The 14,424-nt window shown below is 39.2% G+C and overlaps 1 protein-coding gene across 1 annotated transcript in view; it reads right to left on the bottom strand.

Annotated features, from left to right (window-relative positions):
- glg1b (golgi glycoprotein 1b) overlaps positions 1 to 13,089 on the bottom strand; it is a 28,865-nt gene extending 15,776 nt beyond the window's left edge. The window contains exons 1-4 of the mRNA XM_026999531.3: positions 12,570 to 13,089; positions 2,560 to 2,589; positions 1,260 to 1,346; positions 887 to 1,102 (exon numbers count right to left, since the gene is read on the bottom strand). Coding sequence (XP_026855332.2) covers positions 887 to 1,102; positions 1,260 to 1,346; positions 2,560 to 2,589; positions 12,570 to 12,986 — 750 coding nt within the window. The 5' untranslated portion in view covers positions 12,987 to 13,089. The remainder of the gene's footprint in view (positions 1 to 886; positions 1,103 to 1,259; positions 1,347 to 2,559; positions 2,590 to 12,569) is intronic.
- Between the last annotated feature and the right edge of the window lie 1,335 nt (positions 13,090 to 14,424).

Raw genomic sequence — 14,424 nt, 5'->3', positions numbered from 1 at the left:
ACTACAATAAAACAAGTAACTAAAGATAAAGGAGGGCAAAGTAATTAACATTCCATAAAAAGAATATGTGGATAAAAATTACCAAGGATGTTCCACACCCTTCTACATCCACTGCAATATTCACTGATGAATGGTATCCAAAACACTTTATAGCCACCACCCTTTAATCTCATTTTACTGCTCATCTTGCAATACAACTATTCATCAATCCACCGAGTAGATCTTTAACCACTCAACAGCTTTAAAATACCAAAGCCCAAAAGAAACAAACAAACAAAAGGCTGTTTTTATAAATACCAGTAATTCTTTGATGCCTAATGATGGACATTGTTAAATATAATTCAGTTCTAACCCTTCCCTTGTGCTAGGCAACATATTTTCACACTGCATAGCTGGAAGCAAGCTACTCCTGGTGGGTGGGTGAGTTTCTACTGCAAGGATTCACTGTGGCGTTGGCGTAACAGGATTTCCTCAAAAAAAAAAAAGAAAAGAAAAAAAGAAAGACAACACCCACTTAAAATGGCCAGGAGAAAAACAATTTTTTAAAAACACTACTGCTATGGTGAGAATGTCCTCTTTTCACAAATAAACATGAAATCAGAATTTACATTTTCACAATGAACAGAAATCACTATATTTATCCAAATGGTTTAACTGACAAGGCAAACAATGTTTCAGTAATATCTTTATGAGCGGTGTCCCAGATTAAGTCCTAAACTGGCACTAAAGAGGCTTTCAATATTAAATCAGCAGTAAGGATTCAAGTCTAAGTTTAGACTTGAACCATGTCCAGAAAATTGGACCTTAAGAGTTTAAAATTGGAACACCTTGGGAAACCGCAGAGTTTAAAATTGGGACAACCTCAGTACTAATGAGGAGTGCTCACTTTTTCCCCAGTAGTGATGCTTCCACAGTGCAAGGCATTGATGTCCTCTCTGCATTTGTCCATGAAGCCACATATGAGACGGTAGTCACTGAAGATGATGCTGGTCATTTTTGTGATGTACTGGTGGCACTGGTATTCTGTGATATTACCACGATGATCCACCAAGCAGGACACCAGATAACCTTTACCTCTCTCCTCATCTGCACATTCCCTAAGCTAGGCAACAAACAAAACAGACATTTGAGCTTACACACACACGTAACAGAATTGGAGAAGGCAATATTCAGCTTCTTGATCTCTGTTCAGTAAACACAGAACTTTTTGATGCTGCCTAACTAGGCTACATTAATGGACCACTCTGGTTTGAACTAACCTCCGATATGGTACTTTTACACACTTCAGCTGCCACAGATTCAAACTTTGGATCAGTGGTCAAGTTCAATTTATAGTTCCACAGCAACTGCAAGGAGAGATACAGAAAATTAAAAAGCAAACTAAATAACTGAATAAATGAAGACTAATATTGAAACAGCAGAAACATTAAATGCTGTCAAAAAGTATGTTTAAGTAATACTTCTCTGAAGAATGTATTATGTTTAATGCTTGGTGATGAGAAGGAACACACACACACACACACACACACACACACACACACACACACACACACACACACACACACACACACACACACACACACACACACACACACACACACACACACACACACACACACCTGAATGTCTTAAAAAACTGACAAACAAAATAGACCAGTCAATGACAACCTTCTAAAGGCCCTAAAAATTACTACATTTATGGCAGACCAACTTAAATGCATCATCAGTCTTTAAATTATTTCCTAATTACATTTTCTGATACTAAATAATATTCAAAAGGTACCATCATTGTATTAGTCTGATTTAAAGTGACAATATAGTATGCCTAGACAAATGTTTTGTTAAGACAAAAATGTCATTTAACATGTAGTGTAATAAAGTGGCTTTAAAAGGTGAACATGACCTTCGGCTTTAATTGGAATATGAAGCTGAAGAGAACATCTTTACTGAACTACACCATATGTTTACGCTTTAAGAACATCAGTATCACTCTGGTCTATAACAAAATGCATCGCTCATGCTACAGAGCCATATAATAAATCAAAAATATCCCCTGAAGGTTGTACAGAAGGAACTGTGCTGTTCATCATAACCACCTGTATTGCATTTAAAAGTAACTGATAAATGTGTACTCAATATTTACAACAAACTCCAGTTACAGCACTAAATGGTCACAATCATAAGCCTACGAATCCTTTCAAAACTAACCATATGTCTCCTTCATGGACTAAGCCTTTGGTTTTAACGAGAACATCAAAGCCATGAAATTAGCTGGCTGATTCCATCATTAGAAAGAGATTAGCCATTATATTTTAACATAAAATTTGTGAAAAATGTCCCACAAAACCTCAAGAAAAATGAAAAGTGGAGAAAGAGAGAGAATTACTAGGGGTAAAAAAGTCCTGATTTTAAAAACGGACAGGCAGTGGGTGTGGTAGACAAAGTGGTATGAAATACTGATCTAGAATAAAGAACTTTAATTAATGTTATTATAGATCAGTGGAATTAAATGAGTACCACCAAGGGTCTGAATAAAGTCAAAGGTGTTTGACTACTTACATGGTTGCAGTCTGTAGCAATCTCCGTTTCCTGTGAGAGAAGACAGACATTTTTTTGTGGACATTTTTTCAAACAGATATAGCTGTACTCCAATGAGAATGCAATATTAAAAGTCACCATGTCAAGTGTTGCATATCATCACTTGAGATTTAAAGTATGTCCAGGGGTTTGAGAGAGTACGCAAGTGCACAGAACACAAGAAAATGTTCAGAAAAAGAGTTATAATCTCAAAACACGATACAGCAATAGACACAAAGTCAGAAAGTTGAGAGTCAACTTTATAAAACCTACATACTGAGCATAGGCACAGTACTGAAACCTGATTTAATCATACTTTGAATGAGAAGACTGTTCCATCTCAGAGGATTTAGAAACAAAATTGAACAAACACAAAAAAAAAAAAATAATAAAATAAAATAAAATCAATTTTCCTACATGTCTTTGCAAAACAGGCTACAAAATACCTTTCTATTCAAGAGGCTGTCAGCAGTGAGGTTGACTGTTTAGATGCAGATTATGCTAATTATTGTATGACATTAGGCTGAGGTTAATTAGGTAAAGACTAAAGTCATGCCACTGAAAATAAGTAAATAGACACTTAGCACTAGATGAATGATGGCACTAGATTAAGACAGAAAATGGGAAAGAGGCTTGTGGGGATGGAAATAATAGTAGACAAGGCTGATTTGCTAGGGCGAGGGGGGGTAAATACATTTTCACAGAATCGTTCTCGTTCATCTCAACAGGAAAAGTAGAGGTAATGGATGACGACTAGATGAAAGTCGTCGGCTGAAAGTTCAACCACTAAGCTATGCTTCATATCTCCTGACCAGCAGTGCAGGGTTTACTTTGCTAAACTGAAGAGAAATGTTCATGTGACAACAGCCTTCTTTGGACATCTAACCTCCATCCTAACCTATCCACATATCTCCTGACCTTCTATCCCTGCCTTCAGATCCCTTGGCAGCAGATTTCTCTGAATCTTAGCAGTAGTGCTTGTGCCATCACTAGCCTTTTAACCTAGTTCACCTTTGGCTTGGCATTGAGTATATTTTTACTGGTTTTTGCCCCCAGAATATTCGTACCCAACATTCCTTGCCCTGGGTTTACTCAGTCAGTCCATTAGCTTGGTCACTTTAGGGTCTGACTGCTCAGACCCTAAGCAACACTCGCTGTGCTCTGTAAAGACACTGAGGACTTATATCTACCACTATGGTAGTGGTACAGAGCTGTGTATGTTTATTGGAAGCAAGATAAGCTTTGGCACTCTAGAAGCAGTGGCTCTTGTATTAGCTGGTAGGTGTAATTCAGCTGTTTTATGAGATGGTCATGCACCCACCACTCACATCCACTACCAGTCATTTCAGCAGGGGTGTGGCGACATACTGGGGCCACCTTGAGAGAGTGCTCTTTGCAAAAGTAATGCAAAGTATCCAAGCAGCACCCACTACGCACATTCTCTGGATTTACCACAGCCGTGTAGCTGCATTGACTGGCCTGGTGCCGAACACCCTGTCCAATAACACGAGCTACAGTTGAAGCAGTCCTCGTGACATTGTGGGTATAAGCCATCCAGTGAGTAAGCACCGCCCTGGCGTTCAGGAGACACGAAACATAACTGTAGTTATGAATGTAACTGTGGTTATGTGAGCAGTGGACGACTGCCAGGCTTCCTGGTCACTTGGAGGGTGTGAGAAAAGGCCATGTCCCTGAAGAAGAATGCCTGTGGTGTAACCAAGGCTACATCTTTTTGGGACACAAAGCAGTGTCACAGAACATCCATTTTGATTTACATCTCCCAGTCTGCACCATCTCTCAGTCTATAGAAGGCACGGGAAATGTCACTCAGCGAGTTGTCTAGTTTACATCGTTCGGTCTGCATAAACAAACAGTCATCCACTACCAACACTACACACACAGCTACAATTATTACAATTAACATTAGATATCTTAGCTAAATTCTTAACGAAAACAGGTTAAATTCATTAAGCTAACTATCATAGGTTAAATATTAAAGTGGTACCCTGAACAACTGAATGAATTCCAAAAGTGCTCAGAATTTGAATGTTCATGCTCATGCCAGTGTGTGTTCTGGTACTTGGAGCAACAATAGGTTATAGGTTCGGATATATGCATATCTGAAAATCTCCTACAGCAAATTAACTCCAAGGACCACTTTTAAGGAGATGTCTTAAGATGCGTTTTAGGCTCATCACACAATAGGGAATCTCTGAAGAAAAGCAGGATTATATGCTTTGGAGGACAGCTTTAATGAGGATTAACCCATAAATACTTCAGAGACTTCTACATCATGTCTTTAAATTTCCTAAAACAAATAAATAAAGGAGAGATTCAGGCAAACAAACAAGAGAGACATACCAGATAATCAAGTTAGAAAACTTAAAGAAAAATATCTGATTTAGACTTTCATAAACTAGTTTCACATACATTTTTGCTTGAACATCTGATTAAGGACCTCCATCTGAAAAACCCTGTTTCAATGTGTATTTTGCCCCCAGATAAATAGCAAAGACACATTCCATGAAAGAACCCAATATAATAAATAATTCTCATCAAGGCTGGTACAGTTTAGCCACCACATTTACGCTACTTTATTCTGAATATAGAAATAATACTGAAGGACAGCAAGCAGAAAGTCTTACAAGCAATTACCAGAATCTGGAAATTGAATGTTTAAAAATCATGCAATGTAAGGGTGGAAGGTTGCACTATTAAAGATATACTTATTCTATTCCACCAAAATTCAACATATTTATTCTAGTCATCTACATATCCTGTATCTTGCAGGCAAGGTGCGGAATATTGTACTGCTATGCTCAGCTGAAGCGGCCTCAACTATATAAAGCTGACACATGTGAAAGACAAAACAGCCATTGGCACTCAGCAGCAAATGACTAAACAGAGCAGCTACATTGGAGACATTTAGGATAGCGAACAAGATAGTCGTGCCAGCAATGGAGATACTCAACAGAACCTTAAATAGTCAGAAGGGCTGCCAATATCCTGATGCCATTCGAGCTTAGTGGCTACACCCAAATCAACCATCCAGTTCCACATACCACAGCCCAACCAACATACCTTTCAAGTGGGGATGGAAGGCTCAGCTAATTAATTTGCCCTCCAGACATGCACCATTATAAAGAACTAGGCCTAGAATTTGGCTTATGGAAAACTCAACCATGTAACCAATGCCTTCTAGTGTAATACCAGTACAAAGCAAAAAAATAAAAGCCTTGACTAAGTGTGGTATTAGACAGTTTCAATTAATTATTTAGAAATTTTTATAAATGAACACTCAAAAGAAGGTCAGTCAGAATATCCATTTATTGATTTAATAGCCATGAACTTGTAGGAAGTGGGTGAATGTGACCAGCACCGTACCCCACCTGATAAGGAAAGCATAAAAGCTGAGTCTCATTGAATATGTCTGAAAAGAGCGATGCGGAGCCATCGTTGTGTTGCTGTGTTGTGTTCTAGCTCTTGCAGATGGTCTGGATGTTTAGGTGCACTTTGAGATGGCTGATGTGGAAAACATTTCTTTTTCCCCTTTTTTCGCTAAAGGGAAATGAGCATTGATTAAAGCGTACTCTTTCCTGAGAATTAGACTACTTAATACTTGTGTTCAAAACCAACAGGACCCAAAACTAAAATAAAACAAAACAATTCAGCCACAAACCTACACATGTAGATTGTATAGGTCTGTACCATATTGTTTTGCTCACATGGCTCCTCCCATCCATACCCTTTTTCAACCGAAACACACCCACACTATAGGTTAATCACATGCAAATTAATGCTAATATAAACAGATTTGTGGCCCACTATGGAGGAGGTTCAGTGACAAATTAGACAATCAATAGTTTGAATGGAAATCAAACCCCAGGAAGTAAATACAGAAGACAAACAAACCCCTACAGATATGTCATACTAGCCTTTATATCGATGTCCCCTGTGGCTTAACTACAGACAGCTGCAAACACAGATCTTTGGCCAGAGCCTGAAATAGATTTTTGCTTTCCTGCTGCAGAGCTTCAACATTTTACATAGAAATACTCCTATATCAACTATCAGTCCAATAACTGAACAAGTGAAGACTGCCAAAAGCTTCTAGACAAAGGCTACACACAGAAGGCCATGTGGTCCACTAAAAATCAAGCTCTACAGAACCAAAGAGAAGTTCCCCCAATCTATGTGGCGAAGCATTGCTGGCACCAACACTACATTAGGTTCAAATCCAGATATATGTGGCCAAGTCTAATGTAATGCTCCTACAGCTAATCAGACAAAGTATTGCTCAGAGGGAGAACAAAGACTTTGTTTCATGTGTGACATCAACACTTCTTTGTTCCCCTATACCTTTCCTGATCAAAGAAGATGAATAGTTTCCCCATGAGAAAGAACGGCCTACTCCACTCACTGCACTCCTGTGAAGCACTGCCATCTGATTTTCTGTGCAGCTGCACCTCTAGCAGCTATGTTGAGTTCCTTCTGATGTCAGCACAGGCCCAGTGAATGGCCCTCCATGGGAGAGGGGTCGTGCTGCACACTTAGGTGAGAAGCTAACTGGACATTAAAATCAGGAGAACCTGCCTAAATTGTCTGGCAAGGGAAAGTATCCCTACCCTGGCATGCCACGTTTAACTTTTACCCACTCTTCCCAGATATTCTTGTTCCACGTTTTGACAGTTGTAAAGGAAGCGAAGAGGGAGCCAACGAACAATCACTGGCCTAAAACATGACCTGGCTTTTTTCCCACACAGATTAGTACACAGAGTATTTGATGGCGTCAGCTCGAGTTGCTCACAACAAATTATACACTAGAGCTAACTGACATTTTTTTGCAAGACAGTTTTCAGCATATGTATAACTTTCATAAACTGTATATTTATTCCTGATTAGTCCACACACACAGCCACAAAAAGGTACAGTGAAAGAAGAAAGACTGGAAAGTGTGAGGACTACTACTGGACTTCCAGATGAACAATCCATAAAACACAGAGATTACTAATTTATTTCTAAAACCCTTTATTAAAATAGAGGAGTGTTAAGGCACGATGTTTTCAGTCACAGCTCTCTGATATTACACCCCCTTCTAAGCAACCATTTGACACCCAGTCACTAGCAGACCTGGGGAGTGAGTAGGAGTGCACTGCAGCATGACGTCAAAGCCCCCTCCATGCATTAATGAGAGGGGCACTGCTGAGACTGGGTGATAACAGACAAAATGGGTTATGGCAAACAATATCCAAGTCCCTGACACCGCACATTCCAATGTACCCATCATACCAATCATCTGTGTAATTCATCACTGTAACTCTGTCCTTACACTGACACTTGGTTTAAAAAAACAAAAAAAAACAAAACTGTGCTGAATAAGCAGGAGCTTTTGAGATGTCTTAACCTCAATAACAATTAATTTATTAGGCCATACATTAGACAGTTCTTTTTCCACAGAACGTGAACTATAAGAAAGTCTTAGATGATGAATAGGCAACAAAAAAACTCACTACCATCCACAAAAGCACAAAACATGCAAATGAATGCAGACGGATCCAAGGCAAGCTGAACAGCTTCAGGACCCATATGCATAAAAAGCTTTCCCACTTGCAAGACCAGGAAACACATTACAGGAGAAGCCAAAAAGGAGGCGTCCACTTGATCTTTCTTCATATTATTATTTCTTTACCTGAAACTATGTTGACTCCTTCTTAGTTTACCTTTTCATGTCAAAAGTGAACATATATCAGGCCTAGGCAGGCCAAGCCAAAACACAGTGGATCAACAATTAATTATTTCCAGTTTACACCTGTTTCTGAACTGAAGTGCAGGTATTTGCAGAGTGGTGCTGAATTAATCTTTAATGTGACTTCTTAAGTGAAGTGGAAACCAGAGTCTTACGGTTGTGGTTTTACAATTTGTGTTTTCAGGTTGGAAGCATAACCTATATGGTAATAATTAGCCTAGCCCAATTCAGATAGTTATGCTCTGCAAAATCATATAATAACAGTTGGCAGTGAATTATTTATTAAATATTTAACAAAATAACTTAATTAAAAAGGGAAAACATTTAAAGATGGCAAGGGCACAACCTCTAGAAAGTAGTACATAGAAAGTCTTTAAAAGGAATGAAGCACTTTACACTGAAGTCTATTAGGGGGACCACCCGAAGAGATAAAGTATAGCAAAACTACATCTGTTTGAAGCAATATTTCTCTATTTGACTATTTGATCATCAAATTAGTTGCATCTGCAAAAGGTAAATTTAATCAGAACAGTACCAAAAAAACCGTCTTCAGATGGGCTCAGAGATGAGAGCATCCTAGCACATCTTTCACTTGTAGGCAGAGAAACACCGGGTTAGCTCCACAGCCAATCTATTAATTACAGGCAGAGGAAGCCATTGATTGGAACAATTTTGTCACCAAGTGTCACTATCAAAAGTTGCCTGCTTACAACCACACTCCATTTGGCTATTAAAATTGCCTCTCAAACACCATTTAAACAATGGCACAACAGACTGAAGAATACACATGCAAAACTCTCTTGCGATCTAAATTGTCCCATTTTGAAACAAATCAACAACAATAACTTGATTAAGCACCATGCCATTTCATTTCCTTGGCGAGCTTATCAAAGCCTCCTCCTCCTCCTGCCATGATTCAATCAAGATCTCCATCAGCCATGAACTCCCTCAGGAATATCTCCTCACATCAGTCACACCAACCTCTTTGTTTACAGTGAGCCCTTCACAACAGCCATATGAGCATCCTTCTCTAAATGCAAATGAAACCAAGCGAGCTGTATGGAGTAAAGAACACAGTGCAGCTGTGTCAGGGGCCACCTTTCCCCTCTCTCTGCAGCACCTCGGGGAGGTGTGAGGGAGAGGTTTACAGGCACCATTTAGCTCTTCGGAAGACCACAGCTGTTACTGAGCCCTAGCAAAGTAATTATGGCAATCATTAAAGCCTTAAACAGCGATATGCTGAAAAGGACAGACAACAGCCAGGAAAATAAACTTTATATGCAGCATCAGGAGAAGTAGGACACAACTGGGTATAGGCTAAATCATACCACAGCAACTGAATGGAAACGTTGCTGTTAATGATACTGATTACATTTGGATTTGTAATTGCACCCAATATTTCTAATAAACATTCCCAATGATTTTCCACCAGAAACTAAAGTAAAGCTAAACCATAATGCATCTATAACATAATTTAGCAGATTGTTTCACACACCTCAGGACTACACCAATACCTGTGGCTACACAGTAGCTTTAACACACACACACAAAAAAAAAAAAAGTGTGTGATTTTACAGTCTAAAATATAAACCAACCCATTCTTTAATACTCTGAACACACAGCCCAACAGAGATACAGTCAGACTTGGAGCTCAAAGCAAAAAAAAAAAAAAAAAAAAAAAAAGACTTTGACACTCCAAACTGGTCCCAAAGCTAATTAACACACATAAAAGCTTTTCTTCTGACAGGCCCATGTCTGAGAAATCCCTCAGGTGTGACTTTATGCAGGGCTGCTGCCTCATCTCTCCTCTAGCCCCAACAGCCCAGTTTTAGAAAAACACTGTACAAACATTCGGAGTTTGGCAGCAGTCATTCAAAAAACTGGCCTCAGGGAGTTTACCCTTCCAGAAATCTGGAAATAGCACACACCCTCCTGACTAATCATCATGCAACATAAAGGTACCAGCATGGGCAAGGAAAGATGCAGTTTTTCAAAAATACCATAGCGTGACAGTCCTTTGTTATCTGTCAGAGTAAGAAACACTATAGATATTATCGCCTATATAATAATGACTACACAACAAAAAGGAACATGCATCCAGGTCAGCATTTTTGTGCTTTTTGAACCAGATATTGTTTACCTTTAGAGGAAGGGAAGAGTTTCAGATACTAAAGATGGAGTTACTGAGGTAGTTTCCAGCCACTGGAAAAACAGTCTTCCTTTCAGAATTATAGTGTCTGTATAGTATGCCTGCATTAGGCTATCAGTCCTACTAGGTTCCAAGCTAACTCAACTTCCAGAAAATACACAGGCCATTTTCAAAACTAAACTAAAAACTGTGTGTGCAGGGCAGAAATCCATTACACAAAAATGGAGAGCAACAAGTCATTTCACCTCTAATGAGTAACCCAAGCCACTGAATTACTAAGACTAGTGGAGTGAGATAGGGTCAGGCAGTGTGTCATTGGCAGAACAGGCAGGTTACAACACACAGTTGTACTCGTGACCATAATGAGAGAGTTGAGTAACATGAGCTGCTTCGCTGCATACCTTGCCAATCACTTTCTCAGTGAAAGATACAATTCCTGTGCTATGATATTCTAGCAGCTGAACTAGTGCTAAAGTAAACACGTTGTGACAAAGAAGAATGAAGGAAATGGTCCAGATTTAAACATCACCAAATTAAATGATACTGGCCAAAGTCCTACACAGTAGGATCTAGCAAGCAAAACAGACTGAGAAAAATAAGCCATTCCTGCTTACACACGATCAACACACCAGGTATAAGCTTGAGGCTTCAGCTTTGAATAGGGGTGCCCGACTCTGATCTGGTGATATACCGCTGTGCAGAGTTTAGTTTCAACTCTAGCACACCTGATACAGTTAATCAACTGCTTGAGTAGCATCTTAAAAACAAACGGTGTTAAAATTAAGATCGGCAAGGCAATAGGTCTACAGGAAAAGAATAAGGCAATCCTGTCTTAGATCTGATTGAATGAGCAGGTAATCAGACAATGATGATGGCAATAACTGCCAAACAACAAAATCATACAGTTTCTCCTATTGGGGGAATTGCCCTGTATTAATAATAAAATCAATATTCAGCATTTTATCTTCCAATTTAAGAGTGACATTCATCAATCAGACCCAAAAGGTGCAATTTCCTTTCAGTTTCTCAGAGACAGGTGTCACGTGAATCTGTGTTGAAAACATCCATAATATACAAATAAACTCTTGGTAATATGCAAATGTACAGATATTTAATTTACAGTCAGAGTACTCATATTTCCAAATCTACACACATTCACAAATACTAGAACATGTTCATCACGTACTAAAGTGAAACAGTATGCAATACAAATTCTAAATTATAGTTAAAGGAACTTTAAATCTTTTCAATGAATAAAAGTTTTTCAGTTGAGTCGAGTGTGTGCAATATCATATTGTGATGGTAGCGTAATGATATGCATTTTGAAGTTTCTGCTAATACCCATGCTTGCTGTCAAAATATCAATATTGCTTCTCATTCTTTACCTAGTCACCACCAGTATCTACATCAATACTACAAAGTAGATTTGATCTGTCAAAAGTGAGTTTTCTGAAGGGCTGTTAGAACATTGTTCTGCAGCTAGTCAGCATCCCTTCACCAGCTGAACAATTTACATGAACTAGGTCAGTGTGTCAAACTGTGAGGCATAACCCCTTGAACAGAATTATGAAGTAACATTTCTTGACTGGTATTGAGGAATATTTTTGCCCGGGCAACCAATGGAGCCAGCAGAGCACTAGCTACTGCAAACAGAATAAATAAGGCAGAGCATGCAGATGACCAACAACCAAGTGCACACAGCAATTGGGCTGGTCGCGTTTAATCAGTGGACTGAAGGTATGAGGAAGCAAAATGTAACATTTTGTTCTCATCATCGTCTAATTAACTACAAAATGACCAACACATTTTACCTAACCTAAGATAGCTATCTAGCGAATAAGACCTCGAAGTTAACTTTCCCGACAGCGCACAAAAACTTAGTTTTAAAGTAAAGCGCAGAAGCTAGTAAACCCAGCAGACGGGGACACGTTAACATCCGCCATTCGCTGGTTATAAGATGGCTAAATTGATATTCTACGTAAACCTAGCCGAGTTAGCCCAAACTCAACACGGGCAAGTTAGCTAGAGGTAGATACTGATGTGCGCTATGCGGGTCCACAAATGCGGAGGCACAGAACATAATCGTATCAAACCAACCTCCTTTCTATCCTGCAGGCACTCCAAGACCGCTAGGTTATTATTCCAGGTGTGTTTCGGACAAAGCCGGGTCAGGTCCTCCCGACAGGCCTCCTCGTCGGCGAGCTTCCAACCAGTTGTTCTCTTGGGCTGAGACACCGACGAAGCAGCACCGACACTGCCGGCATTCGAAGCTCCAATTTTAAGTTGCCGGTTAATGGCGATAACCGGAGGATGAACGTTCACGTTGGCGGCCGGTTTCAGCCCCTGCGTTAAAAACACACACAAACACTGGGACGTCAACAGCAGAATTAACGGAACACGTCCACACGCCGCCATCTTCGGCTGCAGCTTAAGCTCAGCCGCTCGCGCACTCCCCGTTTTAAAAGCGTCCGCGTGAGCGCTGTGGGCACACGGACAGTCTGCTGGCTTCTGCATTCAGCGGACCCCCCGTATAGTCCTAACAAAGGAGAGGAAAGCAAACATCAAAGGATTCGCGGTAATCTGCATCAGTCAAACCTTAACTTTGTGCACGCCTCACGGTTTGTCCGTCAAACGGCGACCTTGCTAATTGCTTGGATATTTCTGAAGTTGTAACAAAGTGTAGGCTGTATTCCCCACTCTGACTCACTACTCCAGATCTGCCTGGGCTAATATAAATGTAAAGATATCTGCATGTAAATGTATTCTGCTGTTGGGATATTCTGGATAAATTCGATAAGAAATGATGATGCAGAAAGCAGGATTCCTAGATTTGTCAGAACGTCTTTTCTCTAGTTACTGAACTTTAAAAAGAAGAATAAGACATTGATCTGAAGCAGAAAATATCAGCCTTGAAAGGTAACCATGCTGAATTTGTCAGTTCAGCAAAGACTGTTCATGGATGCCTACAGTCTAGTCAGATATAATCAAATTAACTGTAATCTCTGCGTGTCGGGTCTTTTGCATTCCGTTATCTCTCGAATAATGCAGAGTATAATATTGTCATGTTAAACGTAGTAAGAGGAATTAAAAGTACTTTTTCGTCAAGGTAGTTTATTATTCTATTTAGGGGGGAAAAAATGGTAAAGTGTAGCATCCAATTTTTAAACAAAGAAGAATTTAATTTAATTTAATTTAATATGTGCTTGTGGAAATCCTACTGACAGTCTCAAAATACACGTTATGTACTACTGCCATTTGTTTTTCTGTCAAAATCAGAGTCATTTTCATTTAGTATCACTAAGGTGTACTGCAGTACTGGTCACCTCACATTCATTAATAACAAAAACTACAGTAATTTACGTCACACGGGTAAAACAAAGAAACAGTTCTTATGAAAAGAGACATCTCATAAAAGAGAATGTAAGTGATGAGGATATGTTAAATACAATGTGTGAATGTAAAGTATAGCAAGCTGAATAATGCATGGTTGAGGTTTTCTGCTGGAGCAGTTCTTCTTGCCAGTGACTGCTCAGTTCTGATTGGTAGCCATGTTTTTTGGGTTTAGTCAATTAAAATTTTGTAATATTAACTAATTAATATCTCTCTCTCTTTCTCTCTCTCTTTATGCACATATTTATTGTATATAAAGTATGTAGAACTGTCTATTTCTAGTGACTAGACATTTTGGGGTGGGGGGGTGAAGGCACACCTACAAAGATATAAGCCCAAAATATGAAAAAAAGTTCTAATGCCACCTATTGGCAAAGGTTTGTGAAGGTCTGCATAATTTTGTGGATCAAGTCTTGAAAAAACAAAAAATGTACTTCATGCAACATGCAAAATAGACTGCTGCAGGTGCGTTAAGCAAAAAAATGTGCATGCAAATTGAATATTGTCCGCACACTGCTAAAAAGTCACAATGTAGACAAAATATGTATTTATTACATTAGAG

This window comes from Electrophorus electricus, chromosome 6 (assembly GCF_041902795.1).
Source record: "Electrophorus electricus isolate QZ-2024a chromosome 6, ASM4190279v1, whole genome shotgun sequence".
Classification (NCBI taxonomy): Eukaryota; Metazoa; Chordata; class Actinopteri; order Gymnotiformes; family Gymnotidae; genus Electrophorus; species Electrophorus electricus.
Note: the sequence above shows the minus strand (reverse complement) of the source record. Positions and strands in the feature narration are given on the sequence as shown.